The 22,542-nt window shown below is 47.6% G+C and overlaps 1 protein-coding gene across 2 annotated transcripts in view; it reads left to right on the top strand.

Moving 5' to 3' along the window:
* The window catches only part of c12h3orf18 (chromosome 12 C3orf18 homolog), a 108,822-nt gene extending 107,906 nt beyond the window's left edge, over positions 1–916 (top strand). For both annotated transcript variants that reach the window (XM_070894929.1, XM_070894928.1), the window contains one exon: positions 711–916. In XM_070894929.1, the coding sequence (XP_070751030.1) occupies positions 711–791 (81 nt within the window). In that variant the 3' untranslated portion in view covers positions 792–916. The remainder of the gene's footprint in view (positions 1–710) is intronic.
* The last annotated feature ends 21,626 nt before the right edge of the window (positions 917–22,542 follow it).

Genomic DNA, 22,542 nt, shown 5'->3' with positions numbered 1-22,542 from the left:
TCCTCCCAGGCGAACGTAAAAGCATTATTTCGAAGAAGAGCAGGAGAGTTATCCTTGGTGTCTGGGCTAATATTTCTTCTTCAGTCAACATCACAGCTGATCTGGTCATTATCACATTGCTGTTTATGGGACCATGCTGTGCTCAAATTGGCTGCTGATTTTCCGACACTACAACAGTGACTGCACTTCAAAAAGTACCCCATCAGCTATGGGGCATCCGGTGGTCATGAGAGACGCTGTATAATTGCAAGTCCTTCTTCAACAGGAATGGCGGAACAAGCTCAAGGGGCTGAATGGCCCATTCATGTTGCTAAAGTTAAAATCGACCCCCATGTGTCTGTACTATTGAGTAATGAAGGTCCTGTCTCTATATAATGGTAGGTCAAGGGGCATTGAACATCCCAACTGTTGGTTCGCTGAGGCAAGCTCTCCACCGCAGATTTTGCATTTGTTGTGAATTTTGGAGTGAAAAGATGCAAAATAAGAATATAGCACATTTCATTTGAAACGGCCACTCCGCCTGTTTCCTCGGTATTGGAAATGGCAGAGCACTAGGCGGAGTGTGAATCTTCCCAGGTGTCTTAAGAGTTAAAAAAAACTATATGGAATATGCCAGAGTGACTATCACATCAGACAGTCTAATGCAGGGAGGGGAGGGGCGAATTCTGAGTGGTTGCTGAGTGACTCATTTCCATGTTCCTTTCTCCTAGATTCTGATGCCAAGTCAAGCATCCTTGCAGAGGCCCAGCAGACTTGTGTTCACTGATGTGGCCAACGCCATTAATGCCTGAACGTTACTGAACTCTGCTTCAGCTCCAACAGAGAGGGACCATATACGCATGGTCATGTGATGTACTTCCAGCCATATATACATTCCGATATATGGCCTGTGTCCCTCCCCCACCCGCCCCCCACCCCCAGATCTCAAAGTCATTGGTCAGTCTTGGTCACTTTGGCTAACTTGCATATTTACATTTCAAGAGCAAGATTTGTTCTGGGCAGTCGGTACGAGGGCAAAGGGCAAGTGTTGGAATGGCTCGGGAGGGTGAATGGAACAGTGGGTCACACTTATCGGTCTATTACAGAATTCATTCATTTTTCCTTCTGAGATACTGGGCCGAATTTTGAGGGCTCTTGCTCGCCCCCCCCCTTTCCCCCCTTTCCCCCCCCTTCCGCCCTCCCCCCCCCCGAAAATCATGGGGAAAGTCTGATCGCTCCCGTTCCTACCTTCACTCTGGAGGCGGCAATCCTCTCCTCACACCTCCATCCCAGGGTACCACTTGTCGGGTGGAGCACCTCCCTGAGTCAGGCGGTAGGCCCATTTAAAACTCAAATCGGGGGTCCTACGATGTACATACAACCCCCGTTGCCACGGTAGCAGAGGACTAGACTGAGCTGAAGGCACGAGTGACCCAACCAGTTTCACCATTTACAGGCGCAGAGGTAAGTTTCATGTTCTTATTTGTAGGCTTCTCCAGGCTCCCCAGAAATACTGCTGGCTGCTGCCTTTTCCCTCCACACTGCCCCGCCCCTTTTCCCTGGTCCCTCCACCCTCTCGTACACTCCACCCTGGCCTCCCTCCTCCCCCATTCTCCCTGTCCCCCCCCGCCCCCCTCACCGGCCCACCTCCTCCTTGCCCCTTCCTCCCTCGCCCCCCCCATCTCCCGCCCCCTCACTCGCCCTTCCTCCATTGCCCCCTCCTCCCTCACCCCCCTTACTCATTCCTTCCTCCCTCAACTCCCTCCCCCCCTCCCCCACTCCTCCCCCACACCCTCCTCCCTCGCCCCCTCCCCGCCCCTAACTTCCCCTCCGCACCCACAGGACCTACTTGCAGCTGTCGCCAACGTGCCATCCGGCTGCTAATACTGCGGTCTAAAACCGGCAAGGTGCCCAGCGAGGCCCGTTTAGTGCCCACAACTCACCGGTGGGATTCAAATAAGGCCCAGGCCTCAAAAACACAGGTTGTAGGGGTGAGGACGGTGCGTGAATTGAGGGGCCTCACTGCAGCCGGAAATTGCTGTCAACCTGGTAGGCAAAACTGCGTCTTTTTATGTTAACTCCGTTTGACATTTATCTGGCATTTTGCATTTAATGGCCAAGTTTACCTCTGTACGTAACCGGTGAGGGGCCTCACTTGCCGTTCACGCCCGCATCAGGATATTGTGGGCTTGATGTTGTAGCACTCTCACCTCGGAGAGAGAAGGTCCGGGAGGGACAGGGGGGACGACGGGGCGTTCAAATCCCAATCCACACTCCCACTGCAGTACTGAGGGAGTGCTGTGCTGTCGGAGGTGCTGTGTTTCAGGTGAGATTTTAAACCAAGACCCTGCCTGCTCTCCCAGGTGGGTGTAAAAGATCCCATGGCACCATTTCGAAGAAGAGCAGGGGAGTTATCCCCGGTGTCCTGGCCAATATTTATCCCTCAAACAACATCACTAAAACAGTTTGGGTATCTGGTCATTATCACATTGCTGTTTGTGAAAACTTGCTGTGCGTAAATTGGCTGCCGTGTTTCCTACATTAAAACAGTGACCTCATTTCAAGAAGTACCTTATTGGCTGAAAAGAGCTTTGGAACGTCATGAGGTGGTGAAAGGTGCTCTTTAAATGCAAGTCTTTCTTTGCTTTATGAGACTATATCCTTTGCTGTAGATTGAGTTACTGGGCTAGATTTTAGGGTGTTTTTCCAACGTGATGTGAGAAGCCAAGTTAAAATACCAACCAAGGACCACATCAAATGACTCGGCCATTCCTGCCCCTTTACACCACTGCGTAGCCTGTCTTTTTTGTGTCTCATTGCAGGTGAGGCTACTTTAGCGCAACCAATTTACAGATTAACCACGTTGTATTTTTTTCACTGAATTTTGAACATGAAATGCTGAATGAAGATCATGGCCCGGAAGTTTGTTGTTGCCATGCCCGTTTTACTTGCCACCGCTCACCAACTGCCCCACCCTTCCTGCACAACGCTAACTCCATCAAACCTGTCACCCCCACTACTCCCTTCCCCGAGGGCCACTGTTATTGTTGCAGCAGTCCGATCTTCAGTCGCAATTCTCCCGCCGCTCGCCATTTCCATGGAAATGAGGCTGGAGGCCCAATTTGGGGGAACCTGAGTCTTCACCATTCAGGCACATGCATCATTCCAGGCCCAAAAAATGGCCGTGCCCGAATTTCTATGCCCTGTATTGAGAGTAGCTCAATATTAGCATTACGCGGGCCAATACTTGGGTTAGTATAACCATCTAGTTATCATGATCGGAATAGCTGGCCCTTTGGCCGATCTTGCTCAGTGACTTCTAGTATGATGGAATAGCAGCTGTATTAAAGTACCAGAGGATGACGTTGGCTCTTTTTCTCAATATTTATTTTCATTCTCTTCTAAATTTGCGGATGATACCAAATTTGGGGGGGGTGTGGGGTGTGGATAGTTAATACTGAGGAGGACTGCATCAAATTACAGGAGGACATTAATAAACTTGCAGAATGGGCATATAATTGGCAAATGAAGTTCAACACAGATAAATGTGAGGTACAGGTTGAACCTCCCTTATTCAGAACTCCTTTATCCAGAACCACCCCTCGTCCGGTACCATTCCCAGCCACCGGGTAGCGCATGCGCAGAACTTCGGCATGAACAAATTGAAGTCCTTCCTCGCTGCCGGCTCTTGCAATCGCTGGCCTGACCCTACGATCCACCACCTCAGCCCCCCCCCCCCCCCCCACCCCCGCCCCATGATCTCTCTGCTGCACTCCCAGCCACAAGCTAACCAGCCCCGATATCCCCTTGCTCAGTACCTGTACCATCCAATTTAACGTGACCACCTCTCGTCCGGAAAAATCCCTTATCCAGAACAGGCCAGGTCCCAAGGGTTCCGGATAAGGGAGGTTCTACCTGTATTACATTTTGGTGGGAAGAATAGGGAGGTCAATTAATACTTGGAGGATGTGAGTCTAGGTGGGGTAGAGGAACAAGGGGATCTCAAAGTACAAATACACAAATCACTCAAAGTTGCGCCACAGGTTAGCAAGGCCATAAAAAAAAGCAAACCAGGCACTAGGTTTATTTCTGGAGGTATAGAAGTGGGGAAGTTATGCTAAACCTGTATCGAATCATGGTTAGATCACACTTCGAGTACTGCTCTGGTCACCAGTGCCTATATATTCTTTTTATAATATGAAGAGGGTGCTGAGAAGATTTACAAGGCTGATACCAGAAATGTGAGGGTATATCTATCAGGAAAGGATGAACTGGCTGGGTCTCTCTTTTGCTTGAAGAAAGGCTGCGGGGTGATCTAATAGAGGTCTTTAAAATTATAAAAGGTTTTGACAGAGTGGATACAGAGAGAATGTTTCCACTTGTGGGGAAGAGCATAACTAGAGGCCATCAATATAAGGCAGTCAGTAGGAAATCCAATAGGGAATTCAGGAGAAACTTCTTTACACAGAGAGTGGTGAAAATGTGGAACTCTGGTGGTTGAAGCGAACAGTATGGATGCATTTAAGGGGAGGCTAGACAAACAAACGAGGGCGAAGGGAATAGAGGGTTATGCTGATAGATTTAGATGAGGAAAGACGGGAGGAGGCTCGAGTGGAGCAGAAATGCCGGCATGGACTGGTTAGGCTGAATGGCCTGTTTCTGTGTCGTAAATCCGATGTAAACCTTCTCTAGTTGCCCTTTGATCTATGGGGAGAAAATGAGGGCAGGGTGAGGGAATTATTGGAACAAGTAAATGAACAGAATGAATTACTTCCAATTGCATGGTCTTTACAAAGAAGGGAATGTGCAGCAGCTGTTAGCTCCGCAGAGGTGGACAATGATCACAAGCCGATCCCTCCCTCATTAAAGGTGTGGGGAGGGGTGGGGGGGATATAACTGAAAGAGTTAGGTCAAATGGCAAGGATTGCCACCCTTGTATCCAGCCTCAATCCGCACTGAGAGAGCTATGTTAGTTGTTGCTTCATGCGTGCCTCTTAGCTCGACACGAGTTACGAGCGAAGGGTTTATGCTGAGGCGGTGCAAATGCAGCATGTCTCATCTTAATCGTGCAATGTGGTGGGGAGTCGTTTGACTGTGTTGCGTGCTGCATCAGTGAATCCGGACAGATGCTACAACATCGAATTTTGCAAAAATGCAGTTTCTGGGGCTTTACGGCTTTTGGGAAAAATAAAGGCCTCAGTAATCCTCTCCGTTGCACCTACCGGTTGCTCAGTTCGCAGGCCTGACGGAGAGCAAAAGGAGTTGGTTTTCCACCCGCTTTATGTTGCCTCAGGATTTACAGGGCTTCCCATAAAAGGCTTGCACCTACAACAGGTGCAGGACAAAGGTAGCCATGGAGACGAGGCAAGCGGGAGCACGAGGGGCGGGTGGAATGTTCCTGTCCCTCCCACCTCGCTTTTCTCCATCTTTGCTGGAAGGGTGGCCAGACACCGGGGTGCCCGAAAAAGCTGTCAGCGGGACTCGTGCCTGGGCCTTTTTGTATCAGAGGGTCTGGGGTGGCCAGGCAGCGAGGCAAGGGAAGCTCGAGCAGGTGAGGCCTTCTGCAGCCTCTCCACAGATCTTCAGCCCTGGAGGCCTTCTGGTTGCTTGTTGCTAGCAGCAACCAAAAGACCCCAAGGCGATCAGTCAGTCCTATGACTGCGGGCTGCTTGGATCTACAAGTGCACCTACTTTCAAGCCCCCACTTTCCAGATGCAAGGCCCTGCAAAGCAGGCCTGGGCTGGGGCTGGGTGTGGCAGGGTGGGGGTGATTGGGCCATAAAAAAATTCCTGCTCTATCAAATTCAGGCGTGATGATACCTGGAGAGGTACATGCCACCGTGCATGCTGTGTCTGTCCAGCGCCCAGGATAGGTGGGAGGGAGAGGACTACAGAGGCCCTCGTTTCTGTTCTCTATTGATTTTGGAAAAATACAGCTTCTGGGTCTATAAGTGATGCCGACACAATACGGAACACAATTCAGTTTTATGTATCTCAGCTTTGTCTCTGTGTACATTTAATTTATTTACCTACAGAACATTTAAGTCACAGTATTTCCCAGTATTTAAAAACTGTGAAATAAATCCAATGGCGAGTCACCTGGCATTGTCTTGTTTCAGCGCGGGCTGTGTGCTATTGTTTCACTTTGGGCTTCACTCGATATCAAGATACATTTTTGGCCGCAGAGTTGCAGCTTGGTTCAACAGAGGCTAATCCCTACTATGTTCAAGACAGCGCTTCAGTACATAAGCCTCAGGCAGAGCTATCATTCAGAATGTATATAGTACAATAACAAGATGCAGGGTAATGCAGGGAGGATGTTTCCCCTTGTGGGGGAATCTAGAACTAGGGGGCAGTTTCAGAATAAGGGGTCGGCCATTTAAAACAGAGATGAGGAGAAATTTCTCCTCTGAGGGTCGTGAATCTTTGGAATTCTCTATCCCAGAGCTGGGTCATTGAATTTACTTCATCATCACTTAAGGTGGAGATAGACAGATATTTGAATGATAAGTGAATCAAGGGTTATGTGGAGCGGGCAGGGAAGTGGAGTTGAGTCCTTGGCCAAATGGCCTACTCCTGCTCCTATTTCTTATGTTCTTATGTCTTATAGCCCATTGATAATACATTCTACCGTCAGAAGCCCCCTCCTGCATTCTAAGTCTGTGCAGCGGTCTGGAGGTCGGCAGACCACTTACCGGCGTTTGAACGGGAGATTTTGTGCATGAGGGTTCTCTAAAAGCAGTAGTGTTAGTACTGTGAGCTCTGGAGCCTGCCTCTGACAATGACTGGATCAAATTGCAGCGATCTTGATTACTCTCCAGCAGGTAGGATCAAGTAACACATTCCAAACAAACTGTTTGGTGTGCCTTGTCCTCCGAGGGGACCAATCAGAACTCTGGTGTTGCAAATAGACGCAACCATTATAAATGCGGTGGTGAACTTGCTCCCAGTCAGGTATGCCAACCCTCCAGGGTTGCCCTTGGAGTCTCCAGGAATTGAGGATTAACTCCAGGACACCGCTGCGAGCAAACCTAGGGAACAGAGTCATCGGGGCTTTTAAAAAAAATCTTTTTTTTTTAGCACTTTTGCTTGTTAGTTATGCAAAGTTTGGTGACAGGGAGAAAAAGGGCTGTTTGACTGAGAGTCAAGAATCATCCAATTGGGGTAATGAAGAGTGTTTGCTTTACAAGTGGAAGGCAGTGCACTGCGAGGATGGATGTGTTGGGCGACTAATGGCGGGAGTGCGGGGGCGGGACAGTTTGAGGTACGAGGTCATGTGATGAAAACGCCAGGAATATGTCCAGCCAGAGTTGGCAACTGTACCCGAGGCAGGGAAAATCGTCTGTGGTGGTGAAGAGAAATGTCTTGCCATTAAGGCCGCCATTTGATTTATGAACCCTCAGCTCAGCCATACACGCCTGTGATGCAGTTGGCAAGGCCTGTCTGTGACCAGAACGATATAAGCTCTCTCAGAGTTCAGGTGCTGACTGTAAAGTCAACCTCAATGTTAGCTTGGCTCTGTCAGTAGCACTCTCAGCTCTGATTCAGAAGCTTGTAGGTTCAATCTCCACTCCCAAGACTTCAGCTTATAATCCAGGGCTGTACCTCCGTGCAGTACTGAGGTAGTGCTGAACTGTCAGGGGTGCTGTCCTTTTGATGAGACATTAAACTGAGATGCGGGAAGAAATGCTCTGGCTACGACTGGATAGGTGAGTGGAGCCAAACGAACTAGATAATGAAGGAGGTGCTGAAGGAGGATGGTGCAGTTGACCATGTCAAAGGCTGCAGGGAGATCGAGGAGGATGAGGGATAATGCACCAGGGTCATAATCACAGAGAATGTTGTTTGTGACTTTGATAGGTCAACGCCTCTGTTAATATATCAGGCAAACGCTTGGATGCTAATATCCGCACAGTGTGATTTCAAGGCTCTATGAATAAAATTCTGGGCCACGTACCTTTGTACAACTTAAAATCAAAGAATGATACAGCACAGAAGGAGGCCATTTGGCCCATCATGCCTGTGCTGGCTCTTTGGTAGAGCTTTCCAATTACTCCCACCTCCCTGCTCTTTCCCCTTGGCCTGCAAATCTTTCCTCTTCAATGTTTATCCAGTTCCCTTTTGAAAGTTACTGTTGAATCTGCTTCCATCGCCCTTTCAGGCAGTGCGTTCCAGATCGCAACAACTCGTTGTGTAAATTTATTTTTCCTCATGTCGCTTCCAGTTTTTTGCCAATTACCTTAAATCTGTGTCCTCTGGTTACCGACCTTTCTGCCACTGTAAACAGTTTCTCCTCATTTACTCTCTCAAAATCCTTCATGATTCTGAACACCTCTATCAAATCTCCCCTCAATCTTCTACGCTGTAAGAAGACCAATCATTCAGGCAAATCACCTCTGCCCCCTCTCCCAAGCTCTTGACATCCTTCCTGAAGGTGTGGTGCCCAGAATTGGCCACAATACTCCAGCTGGGGTCTAACCAGTCTTTTATAAAGGGTATTTTAAAACTGGGTGGCACAGCTCCTCAGCTGCAGTTGACTGTTTTTCATGTCGCTTGTTAACTCGCACAGGGAGAAATGTATAAAATGAAACAGGTTCAGGCAAGTTGCTTAAGTTACATGTTTAATGGAAAAAAAAACATTAATCTCACATTGACACAACTATTTCTTCCATTGTTAAGAGGTAAAAATCTCCAACGTTTTTAAAAAGGTGAAGACCCAGAAGAAAAGAACAACCGAGGATGCTCTACAATATAAAGAAATATAGTTTTATTAAAGACTATATAAAGATAAAAATCAGAAAAAAAGGCTTTAATCTAAAATCATACACTGCAGAGGAACAGACATACAAAATTATCTCCCAATATATATATCTCAATTCTAATGTTGTTCCATCTAATTCAGTGCATTTCGTAATTATTTCGACATTTTGTGGTTGCTGAGGTAATTCGAGGACTGATAACACAAAAAAGACAAAAAAGCGTCACCTCAGAGGTAGTAAACAGATACTGCACAAGACGCAAGTGTGCGATGCGAAGGAGGCCCATTTTCAATCGAGGAGAGTGGAAGGGTAATGCTCAACCAGGCTGCAGGAATTTCAAGTTTGAGCCTGTTCTGAAGAGGTTGACTGAAAGTTTGTTTTGACGGGAAACAAAAATAACTACGCTTTGAAGAGGCGAGTTTCATTTATTAAACCTTGGTTCCTCTCTCGTCGGGTTTTCCCTCACCAGAAGGCCGTTACCATGGCAATGTGGTTTGGTATTGGGGGGAATCTGTGCTTTGCTTTTAGCTAAATTGTTTGTCAAATAAAACGTATCTTTCGCCAACCCCCATCGCACATACACTTTCTTTCCATCAGCTTCTCGTCCGTAATCGTTCCTCTGCGTGGTTGCCGACTTAGGGTCCACCCACAATCCAAGATGGCCGACTCTGCCTGCGCATGACACTGGAGTTTGCTTGCCTGCATTTTGTACTACGGTTACGCCCCGAGTTCATTCAATTCTCCCATACCCCATGGGGGGAGGACGGAAGCCACCTCTGTCCCTGCGGGGAACGAAAAGCGTCTGGCTGATGATACCTCTCTCACCCTGCGTGTGGAACCGTGTGTGTGGTGCACCTCAGTCCGGCTCCCTTGACATTCCGCACCAGTCAACGCCTATGCTTCCCGTTCCTGCAGCGTGACGGGGTTGGGGCAGTCAGTTCACCCTCACCCCTCCTGACAGCAGGAGCTGAGAGAGGGTGTTGGAAAGTGGCACGTCCGACTCTCTCCGCTAGACTCTCTCACTACCGCCCAGCGCTGCTGACGACGGGTTTTGGCAAAATAAAAATGGGGACGAACAAATGAAAGGACATGAATCGGTCTCTGCCATGACACAGCATGCTGCTACACTATGATAAACCATCCTACTGATCCCAGCTTTTCATTTTAATTAAATTTTGTAGAACCATACAGCACAGAAGGAGCCCATTCGGCCCATCGTTTCTGTGCCTACTCTTTGAAAGAGCTATTCCATAGCCCTGCAAATGTTTCATTTTCAAGTATTTATCCAATTCCCTTTTGAAAGTTACCACTGAATCTGCTCCCACCACCCTTTCAGGCAGCGCGTTCCAGATCACAACAAGCTGCATTCAATAAAAATGGAAATGATTGCCAAGGCTTCCAAATGGCTCTGATTAATTGTAGAAAGATGGGAGAATATTTTGTTTTGGTCAGTTGGAGTCGATGTGGCAACCTATCGTGGTGTTTAAGACTCTCTCACTGAGTCAGGCTGCTGGGGGTGATGTGCAGGGTGCTGATCCCTGCTCCTGGGACGTTGTTGCACGTGATCCGTGTCCACACTCTGACTCCACGCAGCGTGCGCAGTGAGCAGTCGGGCTGCGGGAGTGGGTTCGAATTTCCGTCACTCCACGCGGCCCAGGTGACTGATGGAGGGACGGGGGGAGGGGGGAGGGATGGCGGCACCGTAACAAGCTACTGAGAAAGCTGTGTGGAGAGAGCTCCTCTTTGCCTGATATAGCCCACTCCGTTCAAATTAACAAAGGGTGGTATTGGGCAGGGTATAAAACCAGGCATTCCGCCCAATCTCGCGGATCTCCCGCCTGACAAGTTCGGCTAAAATTTCCCCACGCCCCCTCCCCCCACTCACCTAAGTCAAGACAGCAGCAACGTTCCTTCTCAACCGCGCAGCTCTCTACAGCTCCCGCGCAGCCCTGGACCGCCTTTTTCAATGTTAAATTTTGTGACTGAGCCACCGCCCCTCAAAAAATAATTTTGGGGGAAACATTGGACAGCAAGTAGGCCGAGCCAAAGCAATCAAACCAAATCTACTGTATGCGATCAGAAGAAGCTTTCTCCTTAATCTCCATTCTGCAGTTTCCTGAAATTATATCACTTTTCTAGACTGACCCTGGATTTTACTTCTCAATTGTCATTGAGACAAACACAGAATCGATGAACATGCTCTCCCCTGCCCCGTCTTGCAGCTGATGGTGACACGGCTAAGGCAAATGTTAAGAGCCTAAACCAAAGGTTTCTCCCACCCATCCCCTCTGCACCCTGCCCCCTTACAAGTACCCAGACTTCACCATCTGCACCATCCACTGGTTGAAATCCGTTGGCTTTTCTCATAAAGCGCTTTGAGATGTCTAGTGGTTGTGAAAGGCACTATATAAATGCAAGTTTTTCTTTCTTTCAGACACCCAACCCTGAAAAAGAGTCACACAGTGGGGGGGACTAACTTAAACCTGGTTACATCCATGGGAGTGTAGACAAAAAAATGAGGAAAGGATCCCACATGCCACTCTTTCCAAGCGGTGGGGGGCAAAGTCATCCATTGCTCGTAGACTACGATGACTTCATAATCAATTCCCGGCTGAAAACCAAACGGAGAGGAAAAGGTGCACAACGCAGCAGTTTTTAAAAGCATCAAACGCACCCTTGCTATTCAATCAGAGGAAACAGAACATACATAATGTCCCACACGCTGGCTGAGCATTGCCCTTTTAAATAAAATCACAGAGCTGGCACACAACTTGCTGTTATAATAATAGACGTTAGGTAACCCGGCAGTGGTGGTGGTGGGGGCTCCCATCCTCTGCACCATCCACCGGCTGAAATCCGTTGGCTTTTCTTGTTAAACGAGCTAACCGTCTGCGGTTGGCACTGAAACATGCACCTGCAACCAGCACAAAACACAGCTCCAGGAAGTCAAGGCTGAAGATCGACGAGCTGTCGCTTGCACCTTCTCACATAATCAGACAGAATTTATTTTTTTAAAGTGGAGGTGACTGAAAGTGAGACAAACTTCAGCTCCTTGTCAGGGCCCTGAGGGCACAGAAGGAGGAGCCTTCTCTGCGAGAGGAAATTGTCCGTCCGTCCATTCCCCTCGGTGGAGGAGGGCTAATCAGTCTCATTTCTTTTCATTTCTACCCAAAGAAAAAGGCGACCCAAGCCCCTAATCATTGCATTGGGAATTTTCAGTCAGTTCCGACCAGCCTGTTAACCTCTTTTAACAATGCAAGCCGAGACAATGCACTGGTTCGCATCAGTCTGCTAGGGACCCAACCTGGGCTCCAAGTATCCTGGTAAGGTAGAGAAATGGTCAATAAGTGCCCCGATGATCCTTTTATGGGAAAAGCCAGTGATGGGCACAAGACCCGATTGGGTTCCAGCCAACCTTTGGACCCATTTCCCTCCCCAATCCCACCACCCTCAAAATGTGGCAAGAGGTTTCATTGTGTGCTAGCCTGCCATCTTGATACACAAATGAGATTAATTACCCCTCTACTGTATCTAAGCTAGGCCATGAACACGTCAGCACATTAGAGCCGGGTGAGGTGATTTGAACCTTTCTTCACCATCAATTTCTAGTATGACGTGCGCTTGCGTATCAAGCTCTGCTTTTCAAAGCAAAGGATCAGTAATACAATTGGCGTCTGGACTTATTTCCAATCGCTTGGATGTGCGCACCAATTATTACTCCAGGAGAAACTAAAACTGGGCCCAACTCACCAAATTTAGTTTTTGTGCAGCAAAACCCAACGAATTCCAATGGCAAACTGGAGTCGAGCCAGGGGGTGGCAAATTAAAGGTTACACTACACACAGGAAGTGATGACATGTGCCTCAAATAATTTGTCCATTAGCGTTCCTAACCAACTTGAGCTGACTGGACACAAGTGAAATGGGGGCAGAGAGGAAATGGTCAATATAAACACGGCTGCGATGTATGCACCTGTGAGTATGCTCACGGGTTTGGAGAGCTGTTGCGTTGTGAGTGGCTTAGCCAGTCACGTGATGTTCACAAGACTCAATAAAACCCCAGTCAGTTGGGTCTAGGTCATCCATGATGAGGCAGGTAGCTGTGAGCCTAGTGGATGAACTGGTAATGTGTAGTTTGATCCTTAAACCTTTGTTAATAAACCAACTAGTTCTTAATAGAAATGTGTTGCTATGAATTCTTCAGCAAAGAACCCATGAAGCAAACACATTACAACCGTCAATTCATGGTTCTTGATTTTTCTGACGGGAATTATTCAGGTTGGGGGTACAAATTCCGGGATGCTTTTGGGATCCAGTGTCAGCCCAAAGTTCTCCAAGGTCAGGTGTAGCACAGGATAAAGATCTTTCTGCCAGATACTTCAACCACAATCTTAAAGGAGCCCTCCGTACCACACCAGTCTGGCATTTCCACTTCCAACACTGGAATCCCTGTAGCCTCAGTAAACTTGGTGGCAAATTCCAGACTGCTGTGAAATTGCACCATTAGGAACTGGTTTGAGACTGCACCAAACTCATCCCATTGGGGAGGTGGGGGGGTGGGGGGGGGGGAGTGGGATGATGCAAGGGAGACGGTGGAAGAAACCATTTCAACTTAAGAGACAGGAAAGACTGTCATTCCCACCAAACTAAAAACAGAAAATGCTGGAAATACACAACAGCATCTGTGGAGAGAGAAACAGAGTTAACGTTTCAGGTCGATGACCTTTCGTCAGAATTATGCACCAATTACCTTTCTTTTTAATCCACTATCAGGGGAAACCCAAACTGATGACAGTCAGTCCATCAGTCTGGTCCGGATTAGAACCCAGATTTTTGCTGGGGAAAGGATCATTTCTAATCAACTATGCCACCAGTAATCACAATTGAAATAGAAGCGAGGTGAAACATCTCCAAGAGTGAGGTTCACTAGATTGATTCCTGGGATGCGAGGGTTGTCCTATGATGTGAGATTGTGTAGAATGGGTCTGTACTCTAGAGTTTAGGAGAGGTGATCTCATTGAAACCTAAGATTGTGAGGGGTACTAACAGGGTAGATGCTGAGAGGTTGTTTCCCCCAGGCTGGAGTGCCTGGAACTAGGGGGCACAGTCTCAGGATAAGGGGTTGGCCATTTAAGACCAAGATGAGGAGGAATTTCTTCACTCAGAGGCTTGTGAATCTTTAGAATTCTCTACCCCAGAGGATGCTGAATCATTGAGTATATTTAAGGCTGAAATCGATAGATTTCTGGACTCTAGAGAGAATGAAGGGATATGATCGGGCAGGAAAGTGGAGTTGAGGTTGAAGATCAGCCATGATCTTATTGAATGGCGGAGCAGGCTCGAGGGGCCATATGGCCTACTCCTGTTCCTATTTCTTATATAAGTGAGCATGGCTTGTTCTTTTGTTTCGAAAGCATGGCCTAGCAAAGAGAAGCAGCAGAGATGGCAATTAAACTACTCCTCACTGGGCAACAGCATGCACACCGACAAAAAAAATAACCCAGGCTGGATGTGTTCTGTTTTCTCATATCAGTAACACAAATACAGAAATCTGATGAGGTGGAGGCAGTAGTACAGACGTATTTTCCAGTAAGTAGCTGTGCCTTCAATATGCTTTCTTAGACGTTGCCACTTTGGTTTCTGGTCAAGATTAAAAACAACAGTAGCTGCAAAAAAAATGCAATGTTATATCAAAGGCAAGCAAGTATCCATTCCATCAAGCTTTGGTTTGACTCAAGTTTTTGTTGTATAAACAGCGTCAGGCAAATAAGAGTTCCCAACAAAAAAAACACACAATTTATCTGTTATAGACAGAAGGGAGTCACGAACCACAGCTGTAACCTTTAAGCTGGAGTTATATTTGTTCACAAGGAGTATTGTGTCCGCTTCTCTTGATTAGTTGGCCCAGTGCACGAGACTGACTGATAACAGCGAAGGACTGCTGAGCCGAATAAATTGTCTTCTGCACAAGGACATCACTCAACAACATTCTCCAAGTGCAAGAGGGGAGTTTGCGGGGTGGGGGTGGGGGGGGGTAAATTTTCTTTTCTTACAAATTTAGTATACAATGTTCCCCTTAAGAATCATTCAATGAAGTGCTGTCAACGGCATTTCTTCTGCGAAAGAAATGGGGAAAGAATGGGGTGGGGGGGGAGGGGGGGAGTGGGACTATTTGGATGGCTCTTTCAAAGAGCCGGCAGAGGCCGAATGGCCTCTTCCTGTGCTGCTCGATTCTGTAACGCCATAATAACATGGCCGCCCTTCATGCCGATTCATTGGGGGATTTGATGGATTGCTGATGGAAGGTGGTGTTATATTTAATGAGGCAAAGAATGCCCGGGTGGTTAGCCTGACATTCAACAGTGGGCACTGAGCGGAGCTGACAGTTTGGTCACCAGCACTGAGCACGTGCAGATGTTTGCCGCACCAAATTCAACTGCCATCTACAGCCACCGCTTGGAATTGTGGCATTCCCATCATTTGCATCTCGGAAGACGGAGGGAATTCTTCATTTTCCCCTCCCCTTCCCAAGGGCATTGGTCTCCCAAATTCAGTGTCCTTGATTGACATGTCTTTCTATCTTCTACCTACATAGTGGGAAACAATTGGTCTCGGCATCCCTGCGTGCGAGGGGGAAATCAACTTGGAGTTCCTGGAATACTGCATGTTCTGCGATCTCAGCTTTTTGGGGAAGTTAGAAATTTTGTGCTGTCAACTCAAAAGATAAAACAATGTCTTTTTCCTGAAGCTGGTGACTCTGCAGGGATAACAGTTCCATGGAAACTAGATCTCTGTTACCTTCCGATAGAGCCAAGGCAGGTGGATGGAGTTAAGATACAGATCAGTCATGATCTCATTGAATGGCAGAACATACCTCTTTGAAACATATAAGATTCCGAGGGGGATTGACAGGGTAGATGCTGAGAGGTTGTTTCCCCTCTGGCTGGAGGGTCTAGAACTAGGAGGCATAGTTTCAGGATAAGGGGTCGGCTATTTAAGACTGAGATGAGAAGGAATTTCTTCACTCAGAGGGTTGTGAATCTTTGGAATTCTCTACGCCAAAAGGCTGTGGATGCTGAATCGGGCGGGAATATGGAGTTGAGGTCGAAGACCATCCATGATCTTACTGAATGGCGGAGCAGGCTCGAGGGGCTGTATGGCTTACTCCTGCTCGAATCCTGATCGAATTCTTATGATGTTCTTATGTAACGGGCTCGAGGGGCTGCATGGTCTACTCCTGTTCTTTTGTTCCCCAACCAACCAGTCTGGGCTGTGTGTCAAAAACAGCATCCAATATCCATTACCAAGACTCACGCTGGAGATTTTATTGAACTTCTCATCTTGCCCATGTTCACCTTTTGGTTATGTTTGGCTACCTGACAACCGAGCCCCTCCCTACCCTCGCCCAGCACCCACGCATGCCCACACCCTGCAGGGATTACTGGACGGCCATCAGTAGTGGGACCCTTGCCCGATTTATCGGAGGGGTGCTGAGGCCAACTCTTTCACCTGTATCGCCCACCACGCCCACCCCACAACCATCCCCCTAAACCCATCTCCCTAACCCCGGCTAACATCAACACATCAACTAACTCAGCACAGACCAGGTATCAAACCTGGGTCCCGGTCTGCATGGAGCAGTCACTCACTGGATAAGCCCGGGAGAAGACAGTAAAACAGTCTGCAACTGGTCACTGACAATCTACTGTGATGGGTCGTTCCTCTCCTCCCCCCCACAAATAAAACCAAGCCTTGCATAGGAATCGGACCAGTACCATCTTCCCAATCTTGGAGACTTTTCCAATGGCCCTAGGACAATTTCACCACATCGAAAAACCTTAGTGGTCATTAAGGCAGAGGAGGAGTAAACCTCCTCGACTTACACTCATCGTCAGTGACATCCAGATCGGGCTACAGCATGTTTTTTTTGAGGGAAGGTGCAGAGCAGAAGCTCCTTCCCTACATTGTCCCAGTAGCGCACCAGAGAAGCATTTACCTTCCACCGATCTCACTCTCGTATTCACATAGTGTGGATGGCTGTCACCCGGAGCACTGAACTCCAGCTTCAGCAGTCACAAGGAAAAGAACCACATGCGTTTTCTTACACACGCATAAAGTTGTCTTCTCCCTGCCTCCCAGTTTCATTGCTGTATCTCCTACAGGTGCTGGCTCCATCTGGTCTCTGGAACCTCACCACAATGTCAATGGGCTATTCAGCAATGGCAGGGGCATGAAAACTGGGCATGATTCTGAATCTATTCACTATCCAGCAGGAGTCTCTGGATGATAGTCAGGAGTTGGAATCCTGGCCGGCCGTTCCTTTCCCAGGGATGCGGAGACAAAAGGCAGCACCCTCACTGTTGGATCATCTAGCCCCCCCTAACTAGGGATGTTACCTGGAATCTCTCTGCCCTACAGTGGGCATCTACCTATTGAGCCACCAGTGGGGTGATGGTCAATGGACAGCGAGGGATATGGGCTTGGCAGCAAGATGGGAGGGAGATGTCAATTGTCTATGGACCTTCCAAATGGGCTAGCCTAAATGGAATAGTGACCCTTTATGGGGGACCTAGATAGAGTGGATAGGAAGGACATATTTTCCTTGGCAGAGGGGTCAAGAACCATGGGGCTTAGATTTAGTAATTGATAGGAGGTTTAGAGGGGATTTGAGGAAAAATGTCATCACCCAGAGGGTGGTGGGGGTCTGGAACCCACTGCATTGAAAGGGTGGTAGAGGCAGAAACCCTCACCACATTTAAAAAGTACTTGGATGTATACTTGAAGTGCCGTAACCTAAGGGCTACGGACCAAGGGCTGGAAAGTGGGATTAGGCTGGACAGCTCTTTGTTGGCCGGCACGGACACAATGGGCCGAAATGGCCTCCTTCCGTGCTGTAAATTTCTTGGATTCCACAATTTCTCACATCTACACCCCGTTGGGCAAAGCTGCCACCTTGCATTGTCTTGGAGAATTGTTTTGCGAGGAGGACTTTGCAAGCACCCAACTGGAGCCAAGCTGCCAGAAACATTTTCATACTGGCGGACTCTTGACAGCAATTGGAGCGGTTCCTCGTGACACTCACCAAATTCTAAATGCACTTTCCCCCACATCCCCCGCCACCCGTCCCTGAGTGCCCTCAAGAAGCGAAAAGCCACTTCTGTAACACCCAGTTCCTTAAAAACGCAGCCACATTCTAATTGCGTGACCAAATATAACTATTTAGGAAACATAGCGGGGAGTAAGAAGCATCCACCAGTTTAAGGCCGAGCTGTGGTTTCACAAATATCTCCCCTTTTCAAGCATAAAATGAGCAAAACCACTGTCAACAGTTTTCCGATACGTTTGCAGTGTTCTGCCGTGTATGAACCACACAGAATAATTGACTGCAATAGTCTTCACAACTTTAAAGCGCAGTTACAATTGTCCGGTATATGTGAAATATTCAAAGAGAAAAAAAACAGGATTACAAGCCATAAAGGTATAAAGACCCTCAGGCACATCTCCCACCCTCTCCGCCCCCCCATCACACCCCCGCTATAGCTGAAGACTCCTAACTTTACGATGAACTTTCTATTTAAAATAGTGGGAAACATCTTCTTAATTCGGTCACCCCCTACAGAAAGTTAAATTCAAGTTCGTCTAGTCCGTGATCTCAGCCAGTTCGATACGAGGAACGTTTTGACATGAGGTCTCACACTGTTATGCTGATGAGGGGAAAAAAACCTTGCCTTAAAGGGGCCACCAGATTGCACATGGATTGTGTGTCAAGTATATCATTATGTCCTTTCACCTTTATCTCAGTTTCTTCTAAAGACCTTGAAGGAGTAGGCCCTTAGCAGGAGTCAGATTTTATGATTGAGGTAAATGAGCCTGACTTCACAGACATTTCGGTGTAGCGAGCTTTGTTTATTTATAGAAGGAGACTGGACCAACTAGCTGATGTTTCAAGCCACCTCCATCTTGGACAGGCCTGCGATTTTGGGCCTCATTCTTGCCTCCAAATGACAGGAGGCTTGATATTTAAGTACAACGGGGCTCGTTTCATTCTTTTCTTTTTGGAGGGAAAGCTTCCAACCAATTGGCTGTTCTTTTAACGCAGCAAGTGGTTAGGATCTGGAATGCGCCGCCTGAGAGGGTGGTGGAGGCAGATTCAATACTGGCTTTCAAACGAGAATTGGATTAGTACCTGAAGGAAAATATTTTGCAGGGCTATGGGGAATGGGCGGGGGAGTGGGACCAGCTGGAGGGAGAGCTGGCAAGTGCTCGATGGATCGAATGGCCTCCTTCAGTGCTATAACCATACTATGATTGCATGAAGTAAAATTAAAGCAATCTAAGTCAAGGGGAAGTGAGGGGTTGATTCAATATGTAACACCCATTCCCTTCTATGAAACTAATTCTCCCTCAGTCCAATTATCCAAGTGTGTTCAAATGATCCCAAGTTGTATCCCTCAGACTGCGATTATGGTCTGGAGATACTCAGTTTGGGAATCAATAAGGCTGTTGGGTCTATTTGGGGTTATTTAAAAGGTTCCCTAGATTGATTCCTGGGATGAGAGCGCTGTCTTATGATGAAAGATTGAATAGATTGGGCCTATACTCTCTAGCGGTTAGAAGAATGAGAGGTGATCTCATTGAAACATACAAGATTCTGAAGGGGATTGACAGGGTAGATGCTGAGAGACTGTTTTCCCTGGCTGGAGTGTCTGGAACTATGGGGCACAATCTCAGGATAAGTGGAAGGCCATTTAAGACAGAGATGAGGAGGAATTTCTTCACTCGGAGGGTTGTGAATCTTTGGAATTCTCTGCCCCAAAGGGCTGAGGTTGCTGAGTCTCTGATTATATTCATGGCTGAAATAGATAGATTTTTGGAGTCTAGGGGAATCAAGGGATATGGAGATCGGGCGGGAAAGAGGAGTTGAGGTCGATGATCAACCATGATATTGAATGGCGGAGCAGGCTCGAGGGGTCGTAGGGCCTACTCCTGCTCCTATTTCTGATGTTCTTAATAGTATGTTATAATGGTCTTTACTGGCCAATAGTTAATGGTATAGTGGGCCAACCGGTTGTTGATTAGACACCCAACGTTCCTTTACATAGGAACAGGAATCGGCCATTCAGCTCTTTGTGCTGGTTTAGAGAATTAATAGCCTGTGCTTCACAGTGATAAACAGTGGGTACTTTCCCATGATTCGTCAAGTGTCAAGGTCCTGCATTCAACTTGGGTTGCCGTTGGACAGGAGCAGGAGGTCAATCCAGAGGGAAAGTGCTCCACTGGAAGGGGAAAAGGGTAGCCAGGGTGCAAGTCAGTCTGGCTGGTGGCTGGGCCCAAGGTACCATTGCCAGAAACCCGGTGTGCTGGTAGTCTATAGACAGTGAATCCACCAGATGAACACACAGCTGGTTTAAAGATCTATGCTTAGCGCCGAAGATTCCTGCTTGATGGCTAGGGCATTCATACCCCCGGAGGTCAAGAGGTCAGGGAACAAATTAGTCTGAGTACATAACCAGTGCAAACAGCTCCTTGTCAAAGAGAGAGCCTGACAGGGTGGTTGTGAGGCAATCCAGAAACGTGGCAACAGAGTCCTTTTGAAATAAGAGACATCATTGGCACCTGGTGTCAAACCCCAGAACAAAAGTTCCAGTTGTTGTGAAAGACCAGCGAGGGTCCAAAAAAACCCTCAAATATTTTCTCATTGTAAAATCTGCATTTCTCAACTGGTTCGTTTGCTAACTTGTTACTGGTCTTAATCAACTTCCCACATTACAAGTGACTACAGTCCAAATGCACTTCATTGGCTGTAAGCGCTTTGAGACGTCCGGTGGTCGTGAAAGGCGCTTTATAAACGTAAGACTTTCTTTTTAATCAGGTAATGGACAGTCTGCACAAATGTGGCTCAAGTAGGGTATTTCTTTTAGGAGTGGAGGGGGTGCAGGAAGATGGGAAAAGGGGTTGCGCGTCTATCTCTATGGTATAAATGATGAGATAAAAACAACACAATTTGGCAGGTCAGCCTCCCAAACAAGGTCAATAGAATACTGCAACTGAGCCCTAATGGTACCAATGAATTTTCAGAGCAATGCGTATATATATATATATATATATATGGGATGGGACCCACACTCATTTCCACTTTCCACAGTACAATTTAGGGATCTCTTAAGGCCCCTGGGTATAGAATTGGCAGCGGTTGTGAATCGCTATCTTCCGCCTTTGTATTCTTGAGGTAGGTACATGTGAGTGAGGATCAGTAACAACCATGCAATGCATTTATTTCCTGATTCTTTAAAAAAATAATGGCTGAGGTTGAAGGTGTATTTTACACTAGATAGATCACCTCGAGCGTGATTCTGGCATGTTTTTTGTTTGGTTCCTGCCGTGAAACAACCCCTGGGCTCCGACTAAAAGCTTTCAAACTCCACTGACATTTTGAGGTGGGCCAAGATCCAGAGAGTGCTGGTCTTGTGTGGTTTTAATTGAAAGTAAAACAGGGAAAGATTGTGTGACTGCAGTAGGGCGAGGAGTGGCTTGATTTTTGTTTTGGCATTGATTGGGGTGGGGTGGGGGGGCATCAGTGGTTAGTGATTTGTCTGGAGGATGGAGAACCCCGCATTAACATTACCTCACAAGTGAGCAAAACTGAAATTAAGTCCATGTTGCCGCCGCTATCTGCGTGCTTTATGTGACAGTGCTCTATCTCAAGACTTTCTTTAGTCAATGGTTTTTTTGTTCATGATTTGCATTGAAAGGGGTCCCATTGTTTCCTGGCTTAGTTGGTACATGAGCCACGTGGACCACAGAGGTCCCACGCTCCATCTCTGCTCTGTTAGCTGATCTAGGCTGGGAAGGTGCCACATTGGACCTCAGTCACTCACCCACCCCCTGCTCCGAGCTCGCTGAACCCAGTGAGGGTTCCTGCTCCTGACCATTATCCCAACGTTAAGTGTATCATGTCGGAGGCTGAGGATAGGATTGGGATTGGACATGCGATGGCCACTGCAGTCAAATAGTCTGTCAGTGCTCACCGCCGAGGCTTCGGCGTGAAGAATGATCCCGTGGATGCTGCTAACTGAATGCAGGAAGTGGGCAGAACTCCAAGGTCCGTGTTTAGCAAGACATGGGGTGGGGTAGGGTGAGGGGGCAGAGAAAGGAGCTTTTTTCGCTGTTTGCACCAAGTCCTGTTATCAAGTAACCCCCAGGAATGTATAGCAGAGTTTTACTGCAGATATAACTCCCCCTTACACTGCCACATAATTCACCTCAACCTAGGGTTGCCAACTCTGGTTAGATGTATTCCTGGAGGCATCATTACATGACCTCTCGCTTCCAACCGCCTCGCCCAGTCAAGCATCCATTTTCCCATCTCCAATATTGTTATAACTAATAAACAAAAGCGTTCAAAGAACATGAATTAAAAAAACCCACAATTTTTATAATGCCCCCTATGATTTTTCTCCTGGGTCTTTACTCACAGCGGTGTCCTTGAGTTTAATCTTCAATTCCTGGAGACTCCAGGGCAATCCTGGAGGGTTGGCAACCCCTACTTCACACCCAACTCCATCAATCCGCGACCTGTCCTCACTTCACCCGATAGTCACTGGGCAAATGGGCAACGGAAACATCCCCTTTCCTTGCCTCATTTCAAGCCATACCGAGCAGGAGAACTTTAAGACAGTGCCTCAAAACACATGATTTCAAGTGGGAGGCCTGTGAGGCATCAATGGGAGCTCTCTCTCCTCGTTGCCTGTCAACTTTCCCCCTTTTACTACACCGCACAGCCCCACTGGACGATTCGAAAACCAG

The sequence above is a fragment of the Pristiophorus japonicus genome, chromosome 12 (assembly GCF_044704955.1).
Source record: "Pristiophorus japonicus isolate sPriJap1 chromosome 12, sPriJap1.hap1, whole genome shotgun sequence".
NCBI lineage: Eukaryota > Metazoa > Chordata > Chondrichthyes > Pristiophoridae > Pristiophorus > Pristiophorus japonicus.
Note: the sequence above shows the minus strand (reverse complement) of the source record. Positions and strands in the feature narration are given on the sequence as shown.